At 45.5% G+C, this 23,374-nt stretch overlaps 2 protein-coding genes across 7 annotated transcripts in view; one reads left to right on the forward strand and one right to left on the reverse strand.

Annotated features, from left to right (window-relative positions):
• LOC144892699 (uncharacterized) overlaps positions 1 to 23,374 on the forward strand; it is a 400,706-nt gene that overhangs the window by 316,223 nt on the left and 61,109 nt on the right. The gene's annotated exons all lie outside the window — the stretch shown is intronic.
• The window catches only part of LOC137429011 (partitioning defective 3 homolog), a 455,854-nt gene continuing 433,808 nt past the window's right edge, over positions 1,329 to 23,374 (reverse strand). For all 6 annotated transcript variants that reach the window (XM_068118986.2, XM_068118984.2, XM_068118985.2 and 3 more), the window contains 3 exons: positions 10,153 to 10,312; positions 6,422 to 6,522; positions 1,329 to 3,080 (listed from right to left, as the gene is read on the reverse strand). In XM_068118986.2, coding sequence (XP_067975087.2) covers positions 2,585 to 3,080; positions 6,422 to 6,522; positions 10,153 to 10,312 — 757 coding nt within the window. In that variant the 3' untranslated portion in view covers positions 1,329 to 2,584. The remainder of the gene's footprint in view (positions 3,081 to 6,421; positions 6,523 to 10,152; positions 10,313 to 23,374) is intronic.

Genomic DNA, 23,374 nt, shown 5'->3' on the forward strand with positions numbered 1-23,374 from the left:
TGGTAGTTGTGGTCGTAGTGAAGATATGGGATCCAAAGGAAGTTGTAGTGACATACTGTGCTGGGATTTCACTGTGAAATCCCAGCATCATGAGCTATGTCCTTAAAGGGGAACAAACAAACCAAGCCGAGGTTACGAGGCACACAAAAATGGCAGGATTGTTGATTTATAGCTACCCATTCCCTCTCCCTCTCTCAACTTTCCCACCCATGCGCTGTACTCTCCATTTCCTCTCCCAAACTCATTTCCCCACTCCTACAACCCTCCACCAACTCAACTTTCTCAACTCAGCCTTTCCACTTCTCTAATAAACAAATGTCATCAGACTTCTGAATTCTTGACCATCATCGCACTCAGCATCATTACCTGGGGCTGTGGATATGCACACAGCACACTCACCTCGAAGCTGTCTAGCCTGGGTTCGAATCCAGACCCAGCTATAAATTGTCATCCTGGCGTCTCACATATATGGTGAATCATCAACGTGTGTGTTGTCCATACGATGAATGTTAAATTGGGTCGGTATGAGTTGGTGGATAATACAGATCCCACGGTGTCCATTGTGACGACTAGACGAGCTATCAAATTACAAATGGCTGCCCACTCAGTCGAGTATCCTGCGGTGGAGTGACAAACCATCCAGGATTGTAACGCCAGTCAAGAAACTACTTCAGCAGCACTTGTCTTCCATCCTAATAGACCATGGTGCATGATTATTGCCGAGTCTGTCCCCCTCAAACAGACCCTGTCCACATGTTCCCAATACATCTGCATCCCATGAAACCCGCTTCGGCCTACCCTGTGTCCTGTGATTGGCACTTTGTGCACAGTTCTCCACCTTTGTCACCATGCCCGTTCTCACCCAATTCAATTGACACCTGTCAGGTTGCACTCGCACTCACTATAGAGTGGATATCGGCTCGTTTGCAGAAACGATCATTCCGCACGGACGTCGGACACTGCATGTTTGCAAGGACAATCCGATATCCACTGCAACACGAAGGATGCAAAACACCACTGAATGCTCCACTCTTGAGACAATGGGTGCTTCCATTGTGACTAATGAGCAACACTCGTGTGGCTTATTATGCTTGGTACTGTGAGGGTACAGAGAACGGTTCACGACGAGGAGCTCCAAAGACCTCTCCGGCCCACATTTCCACCAATTAGCCAAATCTGAGGGCACACAACGCATTAAGCGTCCAAAAGCAAGAAAGCGCAAACAGTGAAGAAAGTAAAACAGAAAGCGCAAACAAAGCGCAAAAACAAAGCGCAAAACAGAAAGTGCAAACAAAGCGCAAGAAAGCACAAACAGAACCATGTAAAGAGTATTCATTTATTTATTTATATTGTTTTTAAAAACTTATTTCTCAGTACAAAAAGCATGCACCAAGCATGGAACGTTACATTGTTCATGAGTTCAGCAGTCAAAATACTGTCGTTGGCCTAGCGTGCAAATTAAAATACATGAGCCGCCTGTCTGCTCGTTCGGCTCAGATAAATATTACTTTTTAGTTTTGTAAACAGAGTGGAGATGTCAAGCTGGAACAAGCGGGACAAGGTTATACTGGTAGGTGCGAATCGCCATTTGCTAAACCACCACATGCGGTTGTCTCCAATGGTGCGGTTTGGAGATAAACGGGTATCTCTGTGAGTTACTCATCCTTGATGAGTTACAGGTGGACCAGGAGATCGCTTCTCTTGCATCCGAGACTTCCTCAACCCCAAAGGCAGCGGATATCAGAGCGACCGCTTTCGCAAGACAAAGTTCAATGCGGATGGGGATACATGCTATTCGGTTCATCATTGGTAGTTAAAAGAGGAAGAGGAACAAGTTGAGTTCACATCATAAGCTACTTTGGCCATTCTACGAAAATGGCCTTGTAACAGGAAATAAACAGGAACAACATAAAGAAAGCAACAACTAAATGTGGAAAATAATGTTTTTGATCAACACGAAGACCTCAATCTGCAGGTGATTCATCGGATCTTTCATCATGGATGCGGTCATCCTCGCAGATACTGAAACTTGAGACAGCAGAACCGTCTGGTGGGGAAATTTCAGGATGTAAGGGGAGTAACGGCAACCTGGGTGCCCCAAATCAATGTTTCATTGTAAATGGGACAGCGCCCTGGGATCGTGCGCCGCCATCGCAGTGACATTGATGTACCGCACACGAATATATCATGACAAAGACAAGTGTAAACGCCTTCTGTGGAGCACCGACTAAAACCACCGATGTGCACAAACACACAGGGAAGGTTAATAACCCGTGTTGGATCGTGACACTTGTTTTTTTCGGCATCTATGAAGCAAACTGTCCAATAAGCAGCACATTCTGAGGGGGGCAACCCCTCAATAGAAACGTCGCTGCCTCATTAGCGAGCACTCAAGCCATGCCTCCATTCCTTCCAATGTAATCGTGAATCCCAAACCGACAAGGCACTCTCGTCCGCAGCAAACCATTTCAGTGGATTCTGTCATTGCTCGTCCAATAGATCACGTCGGTATAAAATCATCCACACAAAATGGAGGGCAACAACATCGTGAAATGCTCTCTCCTGGGAGATAGAGATGATCAAACTACAGGCGATTGCCTTTGGTCTTCATTCCTCCGTTCTCGTGGTCTCCGCCGGTGGGCAGTCCGGGGGTTTGCGCACATGTGCCGTTCGCCTGCTTTACCCCCTGTCGACGCTGCACCTCCTGCCTCAGGAGTTCCTGCGTCTCTTGCAGGACGCGTGCGTTGTACGCAAAGGAGCGTGACGTGACAACGCCACCTCGGCGGGCGCTCCCACCTTGCGGGACGACCGGTACCTCTTCGGAGACACGTGACGCCGCTTCAGTGCTGGGAGCCGACAATTCGGGCTGAGGATTCTTTGATGAAGATGTGGTCATGGAAGTATCGTTCGACTTGTTGAGGCGAAGGTCTACCGACAGCTCAGAGCGTAAGTGCGTACTGGGAGCAGCACATGTAGATGAAGCTGGCGCTGCAGAATCCAGCGTCCTCGTCATGGAGCTACCCTCTCCACATGCGTAGCTCCCACCTTGGTACCCGGCTTTACTGAGCTTCCTGGGTTGCCTGAAACACACACGTTTGGAGTCAAACGAAGCAAGTTTAACTTTCTGGTTCCACTTAAAACTATTTTGAAAAATTGAAGTGGTGAGCCATTCATTGCACAATTAGGGCAGCAAAGCCCAACAAATGGCTACCTGCCTTGATTGGGTAGGACAGAAGGCATGACAAAGCTCTGTCCACAAATTGGTAAGTTAAAGTTATCCACTTACTGGGAATCCCATCTTAAAAGGCCGACAGATCTGCTAATTGAAATCGAGAATGTTTACAAACCGCGTTGAATATGACACGTTAACTTTGTTCCTTGACAATGTGGTCCATAAAACGACCCTAACCCTAACAACCATAACCCTAACTCTAACAACCCTAACCCTAACCCTAACAACCATAACCCTAACCCTAACAACCATAACCCTAACCCGAACAACAACCCTAACCTAACCCTAACAACAACCCTAACCCTAACAACCATAACCCTAACCCTAACAACCATAACCCTAACCGTAACCCTAACCCTAACAACCATAACCCTAACCCTAACAACCATAACCCTAACCCTAACCCTAACAACAACCATAACCCTAACCGTAACCCTAACCCTAACCCTAACATCCCTAACCCTAACCCTAACAACAACCCTAACCCTAACCCTAACAACTAACCCTAACCCTAACAACTAACCCTAACACCTAACCCGAACAACTGATGATCCATGTTCATCATGATCCACCTCCTCCTCCCAGATGATTCCAAACTCGCAGGAACCCTCGTTTCCTCGCAGTAGACAATTCATTTACAAACCTTTAAATTCGTTTGCATTTGCATTTACAGGAATTTGCATCAGAAAAAAACAAACACGTTCCGTCTGCAGCCTTTTCACACCTTCCTGTCACTCGGATGCTTTTGCCTCGAGTTGGTGAATAACATGTGGAACGCCATTGTGTGCAGCTCGCCCTTGGAATGCTCGATTAAGCAAAAAAACAAAAACCCAGCAAGCTGCACACTGGTACGTTTCAACGAATTTGTGTGAAACGTACCACTGATATAAAAATGCTTCAATCGGAGCACCAAGGGGTAGCACAATCACTACAGGTCTTCTGACTATTTCTCACATGAACAGGTCTTTCAATCTTGACAAATCTCACACTCTCAATATGTCTCTCTGAAAAGACCGTCTGGAAAACCATCCCATCTACTTTCTCAACAATCCTCTCCAAGAAGTTCTGTGACTCAAGCTTTTGGGTCTCACTATCTGCCATGATCCTTCCTGGGAAAACCACATTTCCAAGCTGGCCTCCAAAGCCAGTCGCCGACTGGGCATCCTCCGTCGTGAGAAGTCCTTCCTTGGCACACCTGAGCTCCTCACCACATACAAGGCTTTCATCCGCAGCTCAATGGAATACTGCTCTCCCCTCTGGGCTGGTGCTCCTGCCTCACACCTCGGTCGTCTTCACGCTGTTGAAACCAAGGCTTTCAGAATCATTGGAATCTCCTGTGATGAAGCTAACTCCGAGGGCGTTTCACTCACTCACCGCAGGCAGGTAGGTGGTCTTTCTGTCTTCTACCGACTCCTCTCCGGCCTTGCTCACCCAGCTCTGTCTGTGCTCTGTCCCCCCAATATTCCTACAGGTCGCACAAGATCTGCCTGCAACCCTCTTATGGTTAAACTGCCAAAATCAAGACTCTCTGCTCACCTTCACTGCTTCATTCCTCTTTTCTCCCACCTCTGCAACAAACTCCCTCACTCTCTTCAATCCCACTCCACCCTCCAGGTCTTTAAAACAGCTGTTCACCACCATCTCTTATCTTCCCCCATCCAAAACCTTGATCTTTTCTACCCCCGTTAATTCACCCCAGATCCACTTTTCTGAAATACCGACTTCTTTCCTGGAAGTCCTTGCAGTGTCCTTGTGTTTGTTTAACCTCTCCCACCCCTCCGCCCCCTTCCCACGCCTCCTCCCCCCAATCCCTCTCCCTCCCACAGATCTCCCGATGTCCCTGCTCTCAAATGTTGTACTTGTGCGATTCCCTCGCTTTCCCCATCTTGTCTCCCGCTCCATTTATCTTATGTTTTATGTGTCCGTTTATCTTTTTGTGATTAATGTTAGCTCTTACACGAGCCTCGATCTTGTATACAAAAAAAACAAAAACAAAAACACAATCTACCAAGATTTTCTATAATCACTGCTCGCAACTCAGACGAGACTTGCGATGCATTAAAGTGCGGAATTTAGAGAAGTACACAAATGGAAAACTTAGGAAGGAGAACCGTTGGAATGATGCAAAGGGGGAATCCCAAATTTCTTGGAAAGCTCATGCACATTATTAAACTTCCTCAAATGTCCAACAGGATGAAGCAACATCAGTGCCAAATGGCACGAAGGACACCACGTGACGATTCATGTCTGAGATTACAGTATGGAACGAGGAATCAGCCGTTTCACCGGTGCCAAATTGTCCCGCCATAATGCCAAAGCCCAACCCGGATCCTTAAACCGACCCTAAATCTTATCATCAATAATCGTGCATTTTCATCCTCATGCCGGATATGATTTCCAAACTGCATGACCGGGTGCAACGTTAAGGGAGTTGGAAACAGGCCTGCATCGTATCAGGCATTCATCGCGGAGAGCAGAAACCCGACAAGCGGGTATCATATCAGAAGTTGTCTTGGAAATAAAAAAAATACGGAATGGGAAGCTGCCGAGCGGAGAAACCATTGGTGGAAACCCAAAACCGAAAGACCGAGCACCGAGGTTTGTTGAAGATGGGGGGGACGGGAGAGTGGGGGAAGTTTAGAAATGCAAGGAATCAAAACTGATGAGCAACAGGGATGCAACAATATCGGCCTCCAGGCTCAAGAAGCGGCTTTGAAGAAAACAGGACGGCTGAAGGAATGGGAGAAATGTGCGAGGGCAGAATGGCGGAGAGAAGGCCTTGTCAGAATAAGTGGTGAGAAAATGTGGATAAGAACAAGCAACCTCGGATTTGAGTTAGATTGCAAGCAAGATCCCTGAACTCTCCACTTCTGTGTATGGCTCTGGAATGTGACGAGGCCCAAATCTTAAACATCATCATTACCGATAAACTCAGGAATGGTAAACAAGGACGCGCTCCGCTAGAGTGTACTCGGGCAACAACGTCGTCGCGTTTCATGGCCGCTCCGGCAAAAACCTAAACTTGGCTTCCAACTCACTCGTCCTTACATATACATTTGTGTAACGTTCATTCTTTGTCACATCGATGGCAAAAATGTCCCAAAATGAGGGCACGGGACATGTAGCTGTGTATAGGGAACATTAGTGGTGGAGATTACAAACAAACAATCCACGTGGCAACACACAAACCTAGGGAGGGATAGAAACTGCCTTTGGTTCTTCTGCTGCATGTGTTGAAAGTCGAGTAGTGCAGAGGGTCGTTCATTGGGAACATCGCGGTCATGGACATCCTGAAGGGACAAGGCCAAGTGGTAAACATGAGGGACAGGCGGTCACGTATCATGGCCTGGAATTACGTCAAATCACGATTAGATACACCGGCTGAAACAAAACCAGCAGGAGGATTCAACAACAAATCCACAACAAAATCATAAACGCATCCCAAGCTCCACCATGATGCAATATAAAGGGCGGCTTACATTTTACATATGCTGCTGGGTTCGCTTAGGAAGGAGAACCTTGGGTACAAAGATCGAGGAACATGAGTGTGAGTTTCTGAGGGAGAGTGTGAAAGAGAGATTGGGAGAGTGTGAGGGATAGAGGGAGAGAGAGGGAGAGAGAGGGAGGAGAGGGAGGAGAGGGAGGAGAGGGAGAAGAGGGAGAAGAGGGAGAAGAGGGAGAAGAGGGAGAAGAGGGAGAAAGAGAGAGAAAGAGAGAGAAAGAGAGAGAAAGAGAGAGAAAGAGAGAGAAAGAGAGAGAAAGAGAGAGAGAGAGGAAGTGAACAAGTGCAAGAGAGTGCAAGAGAGAGTGCAATAGAGAGTGTAAGAGAGAGTGCAAGAGAGAGTGCAAGAGAGAGTGCAATAGAGTGCAAGAGAGAGTGCAAGAGAGAGTGCAAGACAGAGTGCAAGAGAGAGTGCAAGAGTGCAAGGGAGTGCAAGAGAGAGTGCAAGAGAGAGTGCGAGAGAGAGAATGTGAGAGCATGCAAGAGAGAGTGCAAGAGAGTGCAAGAGAGAGTGCAAGGGAGTGAGTACAAGTCAGAGTGCAAGAGAGTGCAAGAGAGAGAATGTGAGAGCATGCAAGAGAGAGTGCAAGGGAGTGCAAGAGTGCAAGAGAGAGTGCAAGAGAGAAAGAGGGCGAGAGAGAGAGAGAGGGAGAGTGGTATGTGAGTGGGTTAGAGAGTGAATTCATGAGTGAGATTGCGAGTGAGTGATTTTGCATGTGAGTTGTTTGTTCGTTCAGGAGTTTGTGAGTGTGAAAGTACAAAGAGTCGGAGTGTGCAAGAATGTGCGAGTGCACGAGTGTGTGAGTGAGAGTTAAGTTGTGAGTGAGAGAGTTCATGTGTGAGTGAGAGAGAGTTAATTTGTGAGTGAGAGAGTTCATGTGTGAGCGTGCAAGCGAGTGCTTGCGAACAAGAGTGTGGGCGCGATTTACTGTCGAAGAATGCAAAGTTCGATTTGTATCCTCAGCGGACAACGAAGACAATGACGACGATGACAACGACAACGATGCTGCACAGGCAATTTGGAATGAAATTGGTCGTAGTCAACGGTCGTAGTCAACTGGTCGTAGTCAACGTGTGGCCCTGAAAGGATTTCTCTCATCTCCCCTTCCCGTTCAGGCTGGAGTTCCCCAAGGCAGTGTTCTGGGCCCTGTGCTTTTTCTGGTCTTTATCAATGATCTCTCCGACTCTCTGGAAAATCCTCTGTATCTCTTTGCTGATGACTCCATTCTCTGCCGCTCCATTCCTCTTCCCTCAGATCGGCAGTCTGCAGCCTCCTCACTCTCTGAAGACCTGGACAAAATCACAGACTGGTCAAACATGTGGAACATGTCTTTCAATCCCGACAAATCTCACACTCTTACTATGTCTCTCCGAAAAGTTCGACTGGACAACCCTCCCATCTACTTTCTCAACAATCCTCTCCAAGAAGTTCTGTCGCTCAAGCTTTTGGGTCTCACCATCTGCCATGATCTTTCTTGGGAAAACCACATTTCCAAGCTGGCCTCCAAAGCCAGTCGCCGACTGGGCATCCTCCGTCGTGCGAAGTCCTTCCTAGGCACACCTGAGCTCCTCACCACATACAAGGCTTTCATCCGCAGCTCAATGGAATACTGTTCTCCCCTATGGGCTGGTGCTCCTGCCTCACACCTGGCTCGGCTTCACGCTGTTGAATCCAAAGCTTTCAGAATCATTGGAATCTCCCGCGATGAAGCTATCTCTGAGGGCCTTTCACTCACTCACCGCAGGCAGGTAGGTGGTCTTTCTGTCTTCTACCGACTCCTCTCCGGCCTTGCTCCCCCAGCTCTCTCTGTGCTCTGTCCCCCAAATATTCCTACAGGTCGCACAAGATCTGCCAGCCACCCTCTGATGGTTAAACTGCCGAAATCTCGGCTCTCTGCTCACCTTCACTCTTTCATTCCTCTTTTCTCCCGCCTCTGGAACAAACTCCCACACTCACTTCAATCACACTCCTCCCTCCAGGTCTTCAAAACAGCTGTTCACCACCATCTCTTATCTTCCCCCATCCAAAACCTTGATCTTTTCTACCCCCACTAATTCACCCCAGATCCACCTTGTTTGAAATTCCAACTTCTTTCCTGGAAGTCTTGGCAGTGTCCATATGTTTTATACCTCTCCCATATGTTTTATACCTCTCCCACCCCCCCCCCCCCCCTTCCCATGCCTCGCCCCCAAAGCCCTCTCCCTCCCACAGTTCTCTCGATGTCTCCATGTCTCTCGGTCCCTGCTCTCAAATGTTGTGTTTGTGTCCTTCCCCTTCTGTGTCCTTCCCATCTTGTCTACCGCTCCCGATGTTATTTGTTTTGTGTGTCTGTTTGTCTTTCTGTGTGATTAATGTTCGCTCTTTCACGAGCCTCGATCTTGTATACAAAAAAAAAAAAAAAAAAAAAAAAAAAATAATGTACGTTTGGTGCATTTGGTGTTTAGAAATAATCCTCAGAGCTGATGACATCATTCGTTAGCAAAGGTCCCATGATGGTCAGATTTGAATTAACATTGGAAAAGTGTTCAAACTGGGCTCTGTGATGCAATGAACACCACACTTTCTCACCATGGGATATTATCGATTACACAGGTGTGTGGAATGCAAACTTGTGCAGAGGACAGGTATCACAATGCACCTTGGCAAAAATAAATAAGTAGATAAAACTTCGCACCGATAGGAGGAACAATGTACTATTTAATTACTTATCAAATATACCACCTTTCTTCAAACAAGCGACGCTGGAGCTCACATTTGTGACATTTAAAGGTGCAAACATTAGTTATACTGAATGTATGATTATAGTGCGGAGTCGTGTACCGCATGTGCATATATAGAGTATAGACCCATCACCATATATGTTTCCTAGCGGCCCAGCAGCTGCTCCAATTTCTAGGGCAGGTGGATGGCAAACATTCATAACTGTAATCAAATCGCCACTCTTCCTCTCGGCAGGGCATCGCTAACTCGACAATCAACATTTATGGTCCTCGACGGCTTTCTTTCCCAATTTGTACGACTCCTGCCCATGCCGCTCGCACAAGAGGTCAGCCTTCCCTGACTGGCAGCGTGAGAAAGGTTTGCGGCACCGGCAGGATTCCTAATGCCCTCGGCTCCGCTCGTCAGGTGGGTCACATCAAAGGAAGGCCACGTCCTGACAGGATGGGGGTGCCAGCGGAATGCGCCAATTGCCCACTCCGGTTCATTTACCTCTTACAGGTAATAAAGAAAATGTATAAAATCATCAACATCACCCATTAAATCGATCGCAACTAAAGAATTGGCATCTCATATTACCAGAAATGCAATCAGCACGCAGACTTATCTCAACAAGGTGAAGGAATTACCTGTAACAGCTCTGCATATGGTTTAGATCACTTAAAAACGATATAAAGGATAACTTGGCCGAGGACTAACGATTGCGTCGCTGCCCTGGCACGGTGGGTCCACCCAGGACTGCTCAAAGTTGTAGGTCTTCCTCCTTTCCCCCAGGTCCGGTCGTGCCGGAGAACACATCTCCCTCCGGCGCAGCTGGAACTCCTGGAACAGTTGGCTGATTCGATCTTGGTTGCTGAGTCTGAAAACGAAGACAAAAAGAATATAGAAGGACATTTAGCTCTCCTGCATCGGAGCCAACGTGGGGCGAGCACGTGATGCGTTTTTATGCAATCCAAATGAGCAAAAATACTTCGAGCCAAAATAAGAATTCGCACAAGGAATGCATTCTTCGGGACAATAATAACACTGGAGCTTGGCCGGAGACGAGTCAAAGCAACTGTATCGTGGCACCGGGCCTCTGGTCGAGCGCCAAAAAGGAGCCGATCCAAAAAACTCTTAAAACCCCAGAAATTGATCCCAAAGCTGCCTCTGCCTGACCGCGTTCCATTTTCAAAGTCAAATGGTGCCTGTCGATCAATTACCAGGTACAGCATGCCACGATCGTCAATGCCATCGAATCGACTCACCCCCACAAAGCTTTTAAAAACTTTTCTTGAAAATCACGGGGCTCAAGGTTCCGATGAACTTGCGTCAAACTACTTGGGAAGGCGCTTTAAATGGAATCGCTGTTTCGAACATCACGGAACATCCTTCAAAGTCTCTTTAGAAGATTGTATCAAATGCAGGTTTTGCATAGCAACACGTTTTCATAGGTAGCAATTTTAAGGCCCATTCTTAGGTCTCCCTGAAGGCAATGAGGGCCAATTCACAATGTGTGGACCCGTGCCACTTGTTCATGAGGATACTGGGTTGCGGTAGGAAGATCGCCCACACCATCATTGGCAATAACGAGCCACCTGGGTTTTTATGATGCAACGACATCTCAGTGAGATGTTCACTCTCCTGAAGGAAGCCAAAAAAAAAATTAGGCATCCTCGGACAAATCGACCCACCTGGGTTTAGAGAACGAAGTATTTGGATGAAGGATCATGTGAAGACCAGCACGGTATGTATTGGTGCAGATAAGGGATGGAGGAAACAAGACACCGGAATGAATGGCGGTACGGCATCAAGAAGAGAAGCCACGTCCAAGCACGGGCAATAAAATGCATGGGAAGTGTTTCTATCCAGATTTGAAAAAAAAATGAACAATAAGTCAGGAAATGTAGACCAGCCGAGTTGCCAACTTGACGGCAGAAGGTGCGGTGTTTACCATGCCAGATGTCTGGATCTGTTCATAGAAACTGCAGATTTTTTTGTGTTTAAAGAAGTGTCTGCGGCTGAACGCCGTGGGAGAGGAACGCATTGTGAAAGTTGCTCCGGGATGAAGAAGCCAGAGGGTTTGAGACGTGCCTGTCCGGCATCACACTGCAGGGGAAAAACACCGTTTTCCTGTTTTCTGGGCCAATGACAGTGGGCCTCTGTACAGCGTAGGCTTTGGAAAGCATCCATCCCACTGCTAAGAGGCCTACGTCCAGCCTATTCTGCTCAAACACAATCATTCCATTGTTTTAGCCATGACCAAAACCACCACCGCCGCCATCATCTCCTCGAATGCTCCGCACCCCACCCACATCTACATCATCCCAATGTGTTTAGGATACCTTTTCCTCAGAGCCCGAGAACAAAACATGCGTACATCTACCGAGACGGGAGAACTTGGTGTGAAAAAGTATGGGAAACGATGGAAAACGGGATGGTCGAGTACAGAGTAGGGTCATGCAAGTGTTACTTGGACATAATTTATCAACTCTGTTACAATTTCAGCTTGTGCAGGTACTCCCAGGTATTCTTTGACAGAAATTCTACCACGTCAGCATCACACGGAGCAAGTTTGTCTCCGAGGATTCAAACACATTTGTTTCCTGGAGCTCGTGAGAGTTCCCTCAAAACAAGGAATTGGATAAACTTTGTTTTTGAATTGAATCCACACAAGGAATTTGATAAATTGGATAACTGCAGTTGGAGCATCGGGGCAGAAGCTGCGAGCGCAACAGAATGAATGAAAATGACAGAGTGCACATGCCAATGTGAGGGTACACACGGGCAGACTGCGCCATATTTGGGGGGAGATGTGCACTGGCATGTTTCACATTACAAATTTTAAGGGAAACAATTTTTTTAATATAAATGAGCAAAGCTAACAGGTACCAGGCATTTCATACTTACATGGCGATGCGAACAGGGCCTTTTCAAAAGGAAATCCTTTTTCCTCTAATGTTTTGCTTATTCTTAACGAGATGCAGTTTTGCCCAGAACACACAAACAGATGACATGGGGCAAGAGCCCAGGAGAAACAATGGGACAATTAATTAATTAATTAACCAGACTCTGGTGGTGTGATGGTCGGAGGGTCGGCTCTGACTCTGGGAGGTCGATTCTGCTGCTTACTGGCTTGATGCTCAGCATTTAGAAGGATAGAGCATGGACAAACCATAAGTTGGCAACCATAGCGCTGGCTTTGAAGGGCCTAATGGCCTCCTCGTGCATTGAAGTTCCTTGTAGGGGAACTTGTATTTTATTTTAATTTGCTTCGTCTGTTTACTGCAAACAAACAAAGAAGTGAGTCATGAAACAGTCCTTCAGAAGAGACGTTCAGTTGGCTATCCCGCACGTAGTTATTCCGACGATGGTGGTTTTATTTGTTCTTTATATGAGCACGCCGATGAGATGCTACTCCGGGAGATATCCCAATTCCTGGCTCTGACATCTCTGCACAAATCCAGTGAAGTCAAGACCACCTAAGCACTCATATCAGTTCATCCAGGTCTACAAATGGACAAACAATCAAAAGGGGGTTGATGAATCGCTCCTTTAAGTGACATCTCATCTCCATGACCACTAATGAGAGACGTACACTCAATATTTACTCAATGCATGGATATTCTGTACACAGCGCATTGGAACGTTTCATCGAAGGTATGGTACAACTGTGACCTCCCTCCCTAAACAACATTTTATGGACAGAATAGGGTCTTCCACAGGCTCAAAATCCATATCCAAAGTAACAGTGGCAGATGGATTATGCAGGAGAGGACATTTTGAGACACAAACGTGGAGAGATTCTGGATCCCGTCACATCCTGACCTGAGCACCAGGAAAATCAAGGTTGTACGCCCAAAGGAAAACGAGTTCGTATTTCCAGGGGTTATGAGCAGATGTCACGCTCAGAGCCTCATCATAAGTTGGCAGGAACTTCAAACTGAGCAGCCTTGGAAGACGAATAAGGGGCACGGCAAAGGCAAGCGCGATGGACCGAGTGGGCCAGTTGGAAAGAGAGTAAACCAGAAAGCATCTGCAAACATGAGGCTGCCAGCCGGAGGCGATTAGTGGTCGTTTGTTCTAGGTGCAGGCATCGTGCCCGTCCCCCCGGCTCTGGTGTGCGTCTCAGACCTGTGACAGCGCCGACACAATCGGGAGGAAACGGTATCCCCCAGTCTTTCTAGCCTGCCGCGGCCTTCCTGCCAGGCTTGTCAGAGGCCTACCCATTAATGCAGCATTGCAACCTTGGCTCAACCTGTCCTGTCTCGTGCTCCCCCACCCACACTTTACACACTCCCAAAACACCGATGGATTCCAAGCGTGCAAATGCACTTGAGAGAGCCTGGACATCACTGCCACTGAAAATGTCTCTCAAAGGTATTTGTAGAGCAATATCCTTTGAGAAATGAGGCCCAGCTGACGTAGAGGGGCATTTTCCTGTTTTCGGTCAACACAGGTTGAGAATATACTACACTTCGGGCCCTTGGGGAAGGTGGCCAAGGAGCAAGCATTTCCTTAATAATACGAGGCCTTATGTGATGCTGATTGAGCATGACAATAGGTGGTGCAGTGGGCAGACTCCCGATGCACGCCACGCATTTGCCCAGCGCTCGAGGCAGCAGGTGGTTGTAGGGTTTGAAATGGATCCCTGGTGAAAGCGCTGGATATAATGCCGGAATAATTCGGACATGGCCTTATCAACAGAAACATCATGATCTGCATGAAACAAAAGAGGAAAATCATGGTATGGACTGAGGCAGTATCTGTTTGGTCGAGTACTTAAACACTTTCTCATTCCTCTGCTAGCTGGTTGTGGGTTCCATTGCCACGGCAGGTCACTTTCACCAATCTACAATTGGAAACCATGTTGAGTGTGCCAAAAAAATAGAAAAGAAAAAAAGAGGCCGTCATCCTGCAATATATTAAATAAGATGAGTTGAGGTTTTAGAAGGTGCAAACCAATAGGATATAGCAGAATGTTTTGCATTCAACAACCACAACATTTGAATAAGAAAAGTAGTTGAGAAAGCCAAACCAAATAATACAACTAAACGCTGCACTGGCCAGGCCTGCGCTCTGCTCCTTCATCGAAGGAATGGTCCAACCCCACTCTCTCTCATTTTATCATTATGGATATTGCTGAGTTTAATTTCCAAAATGACGTTCTCTTTTCTCCATCAATACATTCCTTCCAATCTAAAACCGACCTACCTGGCTTCCCAACCTTGGTTCAACAATTCCTGCACCGAAGCTACTGTCAGCACGGAACTTCCTTTTTCAGCTTGCTTCATAATCACACTCATCCTGCTTTACCATCGCAAGGAGTTTCATCTTCACAATGATGCTCATCTCAAAGATAAGCTGCTCTTATCCGTCTCAATCCTCCAAGATCCTATTGGCAGCTTGTTAAAATCTAGTGTTCGCTCAACTTCAGTTCCTTCGCACGCCAAATACAGTTTCGTTGTGAGCAGTTTTTGTTGTGGATCTGAGGATTGAAAATGGGTTTTGTCTCAAAAGTTAAAGTTCCAAATCCATATCTACCAACAACTTCCTTACCACCCTCCCTTCCCCTAACCCATCTTGTAGATGGCACCATTCCAAATGTGAACTTCTTTCTCAACAAGTTGGAGCAGATATTAGTCAGCCTCATCACAACCTGTAATTGGACATGTGCTCACATCAAGTACCGCTCTGCTGACCTGGCCTGTCTTCTGTCCCTCCTCTTCAATAAGGCCTTCACCTGCAGTTATCCACCATATGCAACAACATATACATGCGAGTATACACGTATAACACCATATGCATGCGAGATGACCATTGTTTTTACAATCATATAAAAGGGAGGCAGAACATACTGTTCGAGAGAGAGCAAAATGAAAGATTATATACATAATATATACACGGTGGTCCAGAAACCCTGAGCACATTTTGAAGAACGATACCTGCAACAAACAACTAAGTTTATTATTGTTCTTTGGTGGAACACAAAACTTGATTACTCGTAAATTTATGTGGACGCTTCAACACACACAGGCATCACGTGATACACAAGAGGATGAGGTGCATCACGTGATATGGATCGGGGTGTGCAGCATGCGTTTGTTTTTGCATTAGTTCAGTTCATTGTGAATTAGACACCCTAATATGATGGAGGATATCGTGAGACAGGAAATTTGCGCTGTACGCTTGTATTCTGTATCTGGAAATTCAGCTGAAGTTCACAGACAACTTGTTAAAGAATGTGGCACTGATGCAATTGACAGAAGAACCATCGGCAGAATAAACAAGCAGTTTGATGAAACCGGCAGCATTCTTCCAAAACAGTCACCAGGTAGGCCTCGTACTGTTCGAACTGAGGAAAGCAGAGCGGTCATTCAACAACAACTCGACAGTAACACACCATTATCAACTCGTCGTTTATCAAACGTCACCAACATAAGCCGATCATCGATTTGAAGAATACTAAAATACCTTAATGCGAAACCATACATACCATGATAAATTCACCAACTATCTGAAGATGATTTTGACAGGTGTGTTGAGGCATGTGAGACATTGCTTGGGTTAATAGACATGGACAATGATTTGCAGACCAGGATCTTGTGGTCAGATGAATCCAAGTTGACTTTATCTGGTTCAGTGAATCGTCATAACATCGTGATATGGGCAGTAGACAACCCACGATTGACTATTGAGCACAACGTCCAATATCAAGCTAATGTGTCCGTCTGGGCAGGCATTTCTTCTGGAGGCATTGTTGGACCAATATTTTTCAAAGAAAATGTGAATGCTGCAAATTACTTTCTAATGTTGGAGCAGCATGTATTTCCACTCAATGATGGCCAAATGTAGTTCATGCATGATGGTGCGCCTGCTCATTATGCTGCCAGTGTACGCCAGTCCCTAGATTTGAACTTTACAGACAAATGGATTGGCCGTCGTGGTCCGGTTGAATGGCCGCCGCGGTCTTGTGATTTAATACCATGTGATTTCTTCCTTTGGGGTTTCCTCAAGCACAAAGTGTATGCGAGGAATCCTACGACCCTTAGAGACTTGAAACAATTCCTCCGTAATGAGACTGCTGACTTAACGACTGAAACATGCAGAACTGTGTGTAGAGTGTTTCGTCACGGCTACAGCTGGGCATAGACAATGAACGAAAACAGTTTGAACATTTGAACTGATCTGTTTCATGTATATTAGACTGATTAGACGGTTTAACAAGTAATCACGTTTTGTTTTGCACCAAAGAACAATAATAAACTTAGTTGTTTGTTGCAGGTATCGTTCTTCAAAATGTTCCCAGGGTTTCAGGACCATTTTGTAGATACAGCTGTAGGCCAGTAAATATTCTCCCAACACAGGTACCAGGTCAGTTATGCCCACTGCATGAAAAGCAGCCCAAACGGTCACCCCACCACCTCCAGCTTGGACTCTTGGCACTATACAATCTTTGTTGTAGGCTTCATGCACTTGTGTGCGCACTCGGATGTGGCCATCTTGATGATAGACCAGAAATCTAGACTCGTCACTGAAGGTCACGTGATTCCAGTGTCCTGGCTGCCATTGTCGGTGCTCTCTGGCCCACTGCAATCGGCGCTGGCGGTGTTGTCTGGTCAGGCATGGCTTTCTCAGGGGCCGCCTGGCACGATAGCCTGCTTGAACCAGTCGTTGGTTGACTAGCCTTCTGGATACAGGCACATTTGTCAGTTGCTGCCACTCAGCCCGAAGCCGATTAGCTGACTTGGTACGGCCATTGCGGACTAACCGGTGCAGCTGGCGATCATCCCTCATTGTGGTTCTGTGGGGACGTCCCGGCCTCGGTATTGGAGTAGGGACACCCCTCTGAGCATTTCGTTTCAGGATCTTTGACACCTGACCTTGAGTGATGCCATACTGCCGAGCAATAGCACGCTGTTTCATGCCGTAATTTCGAAAAGCCACCATTCCATGACAAACAGCATTGTCGAGTTGACGGACCATCTCCAGAGGAAGCGGCAATAACTTTTGGAGACGTGCAGCAGTTGTTTTCCACTAATACAGAACGCAACAACCCTTGTATACCCGACTGTGAAGCCAATCATCAAATGTACCTGTCCGTACATTTTGCCAAGCCACCTGTGATATAATCCTGTTGTTGACTTCTTGCTGCGACAGACAATCAGTGACATGGTTCTTTTAACAAATAAATCACCAAAGTGTAAAAGAAACTCACCAGATTGATATACTGAGTTAAGAAAGTAAACCCAAGTCAAGAAAGAAAAAAAAATTCCATATTAAATGCCAAGTCTGTATATAAATATATATATATATATATATATATATATATATATATAATATTCCATATTAAATGCCAAGTCTGTATATATATATTTGGTCATATATATATATACAGACTTGGCATTTAATATGGAATATCTTTTTTTTCTTGACTTGGGTTTACTTTCTGAACTCGGTATATCAATCTGGTGAGTTTCTTTTATGCTTCGGTGATTTCTTTGTTAAAAGAACCATGTCACTGATTGTCTGTCGCAGCAAGAAGTCAATGACAGGATTATATCACAGGTGGCGTGACAAAATGTACGGACAGGTACATTTGACGATTGACTTCACAATCGGGTATAAAAGGGTTGTTGCGTTCTGTATTAGTGGAAAACAATTGCTGCACGTCTACAAAAGTTATTGCCACTTCCCCTGGAGATGGTCTGTCAACTCGACAATGCTGTTTGTCATTTAGTGGTGGCTTTACGAAATTCTGGCATGAAACAGCGTGCTATTGCTTGGCAGTATGGCATCACTCAATGTCAGGTGTCAAAGATCCTGAAACGAAATGCTCAGAGGGGTTTCCCGACTCCAATACCGAGGTCAGGACGTCCCCGCAGAACCACAAGGAGGGATGATCGCCAGCTGCACCGGTTAGTCTGCAATGGCCGTACCAAGTCAGCTAATCGGCTTAGGGCTGAGTGGCAGCAACTGACAAATGTGCCTGTATCGAGAAGGCTAGTCAACCAACGACTGGTTCAAGCAGGCTATCGTGCCAGGTGTCCCCTGAGAAAGCTACGTCTGACCAGACAACACCGCCAGCGCCGATTGCAGTGGGCCAGAGAGCACCGTCAATGGCAGCCAGGACACTGGAATCACGTGATCTTCAGTGACAAGTCGAGATTTCTGGTCTATCGTCAAGATGGCCGCGTCCGAGTGCGCAGACAAGTGCATGAAGCCTACAACGAAGATTGTATAGTGCCAAGAGTCCAAGCTGGAGATGGTGGGGTGACCGTTTGGGCTGCTTTTCATGCAGGGGGTAAAACTGACCTGGTTGTTCTGAATGGAAACCTGAACAGGTTCAAGCACAGGGCCATTCTGGAAGAAACATTGCTTCCATTTGTTCGTGCAGCCCTTCGAGGAAACTTTGTCTTCCAAGATGCCAATGCACGGCCTCATCGTGGTCGCATGATCCAACACTTTCTTGCTAACCGTGGTGCAGAGCATATGGAGTGGCCTGCCATGTCCCCGGATATGAATCCGATGGAGAACTTGTGGGCAGAATTAACGCATCAAATCGACAACTTGGACCAGCAGCCTGCCTCTGTGCGTGAATTGCAGCAGGCTATTGTAACTGCATGGCAAGCGATTCCTGTCCAAATCTTGGCAAATCTCGTGAACAGCATGCCTCAACGTGTACGTGCTCTCCTGAATGCTCGTGGGGGTTACACGAAGTACTGAACTGTAATTTTACTGTCCGTAATCCCAGTCGTAATTTAACTTTTGTGTTTGTTAAAAAAAAAAATTGGCCAATGTGCAAAATAAAGAGATACTTCTGGAAAACGTACAGAAGTTTAACACAGTACTGTCCATGAATTGAGTTCGATATCAGTTTACATCACTTTCAAGGATCAATTTATTTGTTTCGAAATGTCAAATGTGGTTTTTGTTTCTTTTAAAGGTCACATTAACAAAATCTAGAATAATTTCAACATAATTCCAATGAACTTTTGGTTCTAAGTCATCTTGAAAAGTAAGTTCACCCCCACACCCCCACAAAAAAATATTCCATATTAAATGCCAAGTCTGTGTGTGTGTGTGTGTGTGTGTGTGTGTGTGTGTGTGTGTGTGTGTGTGTGTGTGTGTGTATATATATATATATATATATATATATATATATATATATATATATATATATATATATTTATATATATATATATATATATATATATATATATATATATATATTTTTATATATATATATATATATATATATATATATATATATATATATATATATATATATATATATATATATATATATATATATATATATATATATATATATATATATTGTTAGGGTTTTGAGAACCCTGCACTTTGTAAATTGTTGTAAATATACCCCTTTGTAAATCATTCTTTTTGTAAATACCTCCATTCATTGTAAAGGTCAAAGGTCGTCCCCTAGTTAGTCCACATTGCAACACGTAGCGAACCATAGGCCCTTTTCATAGTTATTTCGTTATTATGTGTTCCAGGTAAGGCTGTTTCCAATAGTTGACTCTACGTTGCATCAATCAAATAAGATAGGCCCCCTTCAACTTCCCCAATCGACTCTTTAAAGTGCCAGTAAGGCGGCGTTCGCCGCCGTTGCATTGGGCTGTTTTGTTGGCATCACACCACCAAAACTCCATTATGCACGAGGCCAGGAACGGAGAAAAAGGGGGGAGGAGCCGCCGGATCACGGGCGTGGCACCAACTCGTCATCAAAGGTGGAGTCAGAGAGCCCTTACCAACCAACCAACGCCGAGGTGAGCGACCCGGTAGGCGTGCCCTCGTAGCCCGCGGTTTGATTTCGGGGAGGGCAATAAAAGGAGAAGTGAGGGACTGCTTACGGAGATTAGTGAGGGAGCATGAACCGACGAGTTGAGTTGGAGGAAGAGAGACGCGTAAGGAGGCTGATGACCGAGGAGGAAGAACCAGCGCTGACGACCGGGTTTACGCCGCTGAACCTAAGCGAGGGCGTGCACGCGAGACACCAACGGCGTGCCGCGATCCCCGGACCTCCCTGCCCGCCCGCTCTGTGGACCGTCTGCCCCTCTCATCCTTCCAGCGATTCCTGCCTGCAATTCCCATTCATGTACGTGAGTTTGTGCTGTCTGTATTGTCCTGGGGATAAGTTAAGCCTGTGTAGATAAGCTTGCTCTATGTCCTGCTCCTTCCATTTCTTGTATAAATTCCCTGCTTCCATTCCTTCTCTTGCTTTGGTTTGTTGTAAATAATTACTAAATATCTGTTCCGCCTTATTCTTTTGGTTTCATTCTCGTCCGATTGCTTTCGTGATTTCTTTCAATTGAGTATCTGTGGCGCGATTTTGGCCGAACCGCTTTTAATCGGGTTTAGTCTCTTGGTAACGGCCCGAGTCACAGCTCGCTTCACTCGGCGCAATCCAACCACGCTGCGGCCCGGGTGGGAGTATTTCCTCGCTTACCGGAAGGCGCTGTTACTTAGGTCATAGGAATAATTGGCCTACTACCCTATTCAGCACTGACCGGAAGTGGCGAGATAGTTCCAGGACTCGGGCGGCCAGCTTAAAAGACGAAGGGATTAAACCCCCCTCGGTAAGGGGAGTGCCGAAACCGAGATCCATAACAATATATTGCATATTTGACAGTTTGGCATCCTGCTGTGTAGCCCAAGCTGTTACTCTTTGGCATCCCAGGTTGACTTCTTTCCTGACTGAAGGACCTCCTCTATATATGAAACCAGTGGCTTGCTCCATGGTCCTGACTGAAGGACCTCTTCTGTATATCAAACCAGTGGATTGCTCCATGGTCCTGACTGAAGGACCTCCTGTACATATCAAACTAGTGGATTGCTCGACGGTGATTTCTCTTCCACTCATCCCTTTGAAGTTGATGTTCACCATGACAAAGCAGTGTTCCAAGGTCGATTTTTTTCCTCATCTACATTTACGACCTCTCCAGTTGAATGAGCTCCTTTATCACTTTTCTGACGATCCCACCATATGCTGTAGATGTTTTCATTATTGTAACAGACAGGCTGTGGCCAATTCGTTATCTGGTTGAAAGGTCATTTATTGGAAGTTTATCCATTGGTTGAACACACTCGTCATCCAACCAACTCACACTTCTGCTTTTTCTATATGAGTGCAGATTGATAAACTTCCAATTCTTTGCCCAAAGCCTCCACCCATAACCTCTCTACCCCAATCCCATTACCCCTCTTTTCTTCTGTCTGTGGAATCAGTCTCCTCAAGCTTCTGTCGAGTCCTGTTCTTCCCATCACACATTCAAATTATCAACTCATCATCACCTTTTATCAAACCCAGTGATTTATTCTTATTTTTCTACTCTTCATGTATCATTGCCTCAATACTTTGATCTTCCTTTCCCATTGCCAGTATTTTGTTCCTCTATCCCCTCTTGCATATCTCTTTATGTAAACAAAATAAACTACAACGACACTCGGTAGAGAGCATACATCCGTCAGGCTGACCAGTTTACGGTTTGTACACACTGATAGGTCAGATCTGGATCCGACATGAACCAATATCTAATCAGCTTGTTATTGTCCCCTAACCAACTCATCCACCAAGTTTTTTCATCATCCATTCACAACGTTTTGAAATATCATACTACATATTTTTGCCCTGTCACTCAATGGTGAAGAGTCACTTAAAAATTAAATAATTATCATATCTGGATCCATATTCGGATCTTCACCAAAATCGAATCAATTTGTAATTGCCAAACGCCCAACGTACGAATCTGTCCACAACGTTTTGAGATATTTTGTTCACAGACAGACAGACAGACAGACAGTGGTGAAAACACAACCTCCCTCCATCAACCTTTGGTGGCGGAGGTAATAAATGACACAAAATGGTCAGTTTGACCAAGTTATAGAACAATGCCCATTTTTCTGGCTGGGGTGTGGCAGCATGTCCAACCTGTTCAAGCAAATATTAAATAATTAAGATCATCCCATTAAAAGGGGGAGGAAGAAGAGTAGGGAAATATTATTATAATTTTGTATGTTATTGTGAGACATGATGGTTTCTGGAGCAGGAAGAGGAATTCACTCAGATTTGTCCACAATTTGATAATTTGTGCACACAATCTACCTTTTTCTACAATATCAAATGAAAAGTAAAGCTTAATGGCAGAAAAATGGATGCAAATCAGGTATAAGAACAAGTGTGCCGATAAAAAAGAAGAACAAGAAGAATGTAGTTGAACCTGCAAATGCAAGTACGTATGTACATAACATTCTGATTCCGATGTACTACTCTGTCAGGGAGCGTTGGTGCTGACGAAGCAGTTTATTGGCAAAAGTTATAGTGGGTGGTTTGCTATTACCTTCCTAGCAGTAGTTAGGGCAGGAATTTGAAATGTGTTCATGGTGCTCGCCTACTCTTCACCGTCGGATAAATACAAGAGTAAACTAGAACAATGTTATGGTGTCACCAATATGCCTCCGCATAGTCCCACAACAGGTAGATGCCATCACTCTGCATATGTATGGGTAGGGGTCATGTTTGTGAAGTTTCGTGTTGATTGGATAAGGTTCGTTTTTCAATCCAAGATGGCTGCCAAACCAGATGACCAATGACATCATCATTTTCAAGCTATATGCACTGTGCTGGTAGATGATATTTGTAAAATTTCGCATCGATAGGGTGAGCGGTTTCAGAGATATAATTATTTAATATTTTCCTTCAATCCAATACGGCTGCCAAACCATGTGACCTATGATGTCATAAATTTAATATTTCAATATAAATGGGTCATAGACCATGTGCATGCAATTTCAGATTTTTAGGATAAGGAATTCGAATAAAATATTTTTGGCTGGTAGACCACTTCACCTATGATGTCATCATTATCATGCTTTTGTTCCCCATTGGGAGTACTTGACAATGTGCCAAGTTAAA

Source organism: Myxine glutinosa, chromosome 6 (genome assembly GCF_964187855.1).
Source record: "Myxine glutinosa chromosome 6, kmMyxGlut1.1, whole genome shotgun sequence".
Lineage (NCBI taxonomy): Eukaryota > Metazoa > Chordata > Myxini > Myxiniformes > Myxinidae > Myxine > Myxine glutinosa.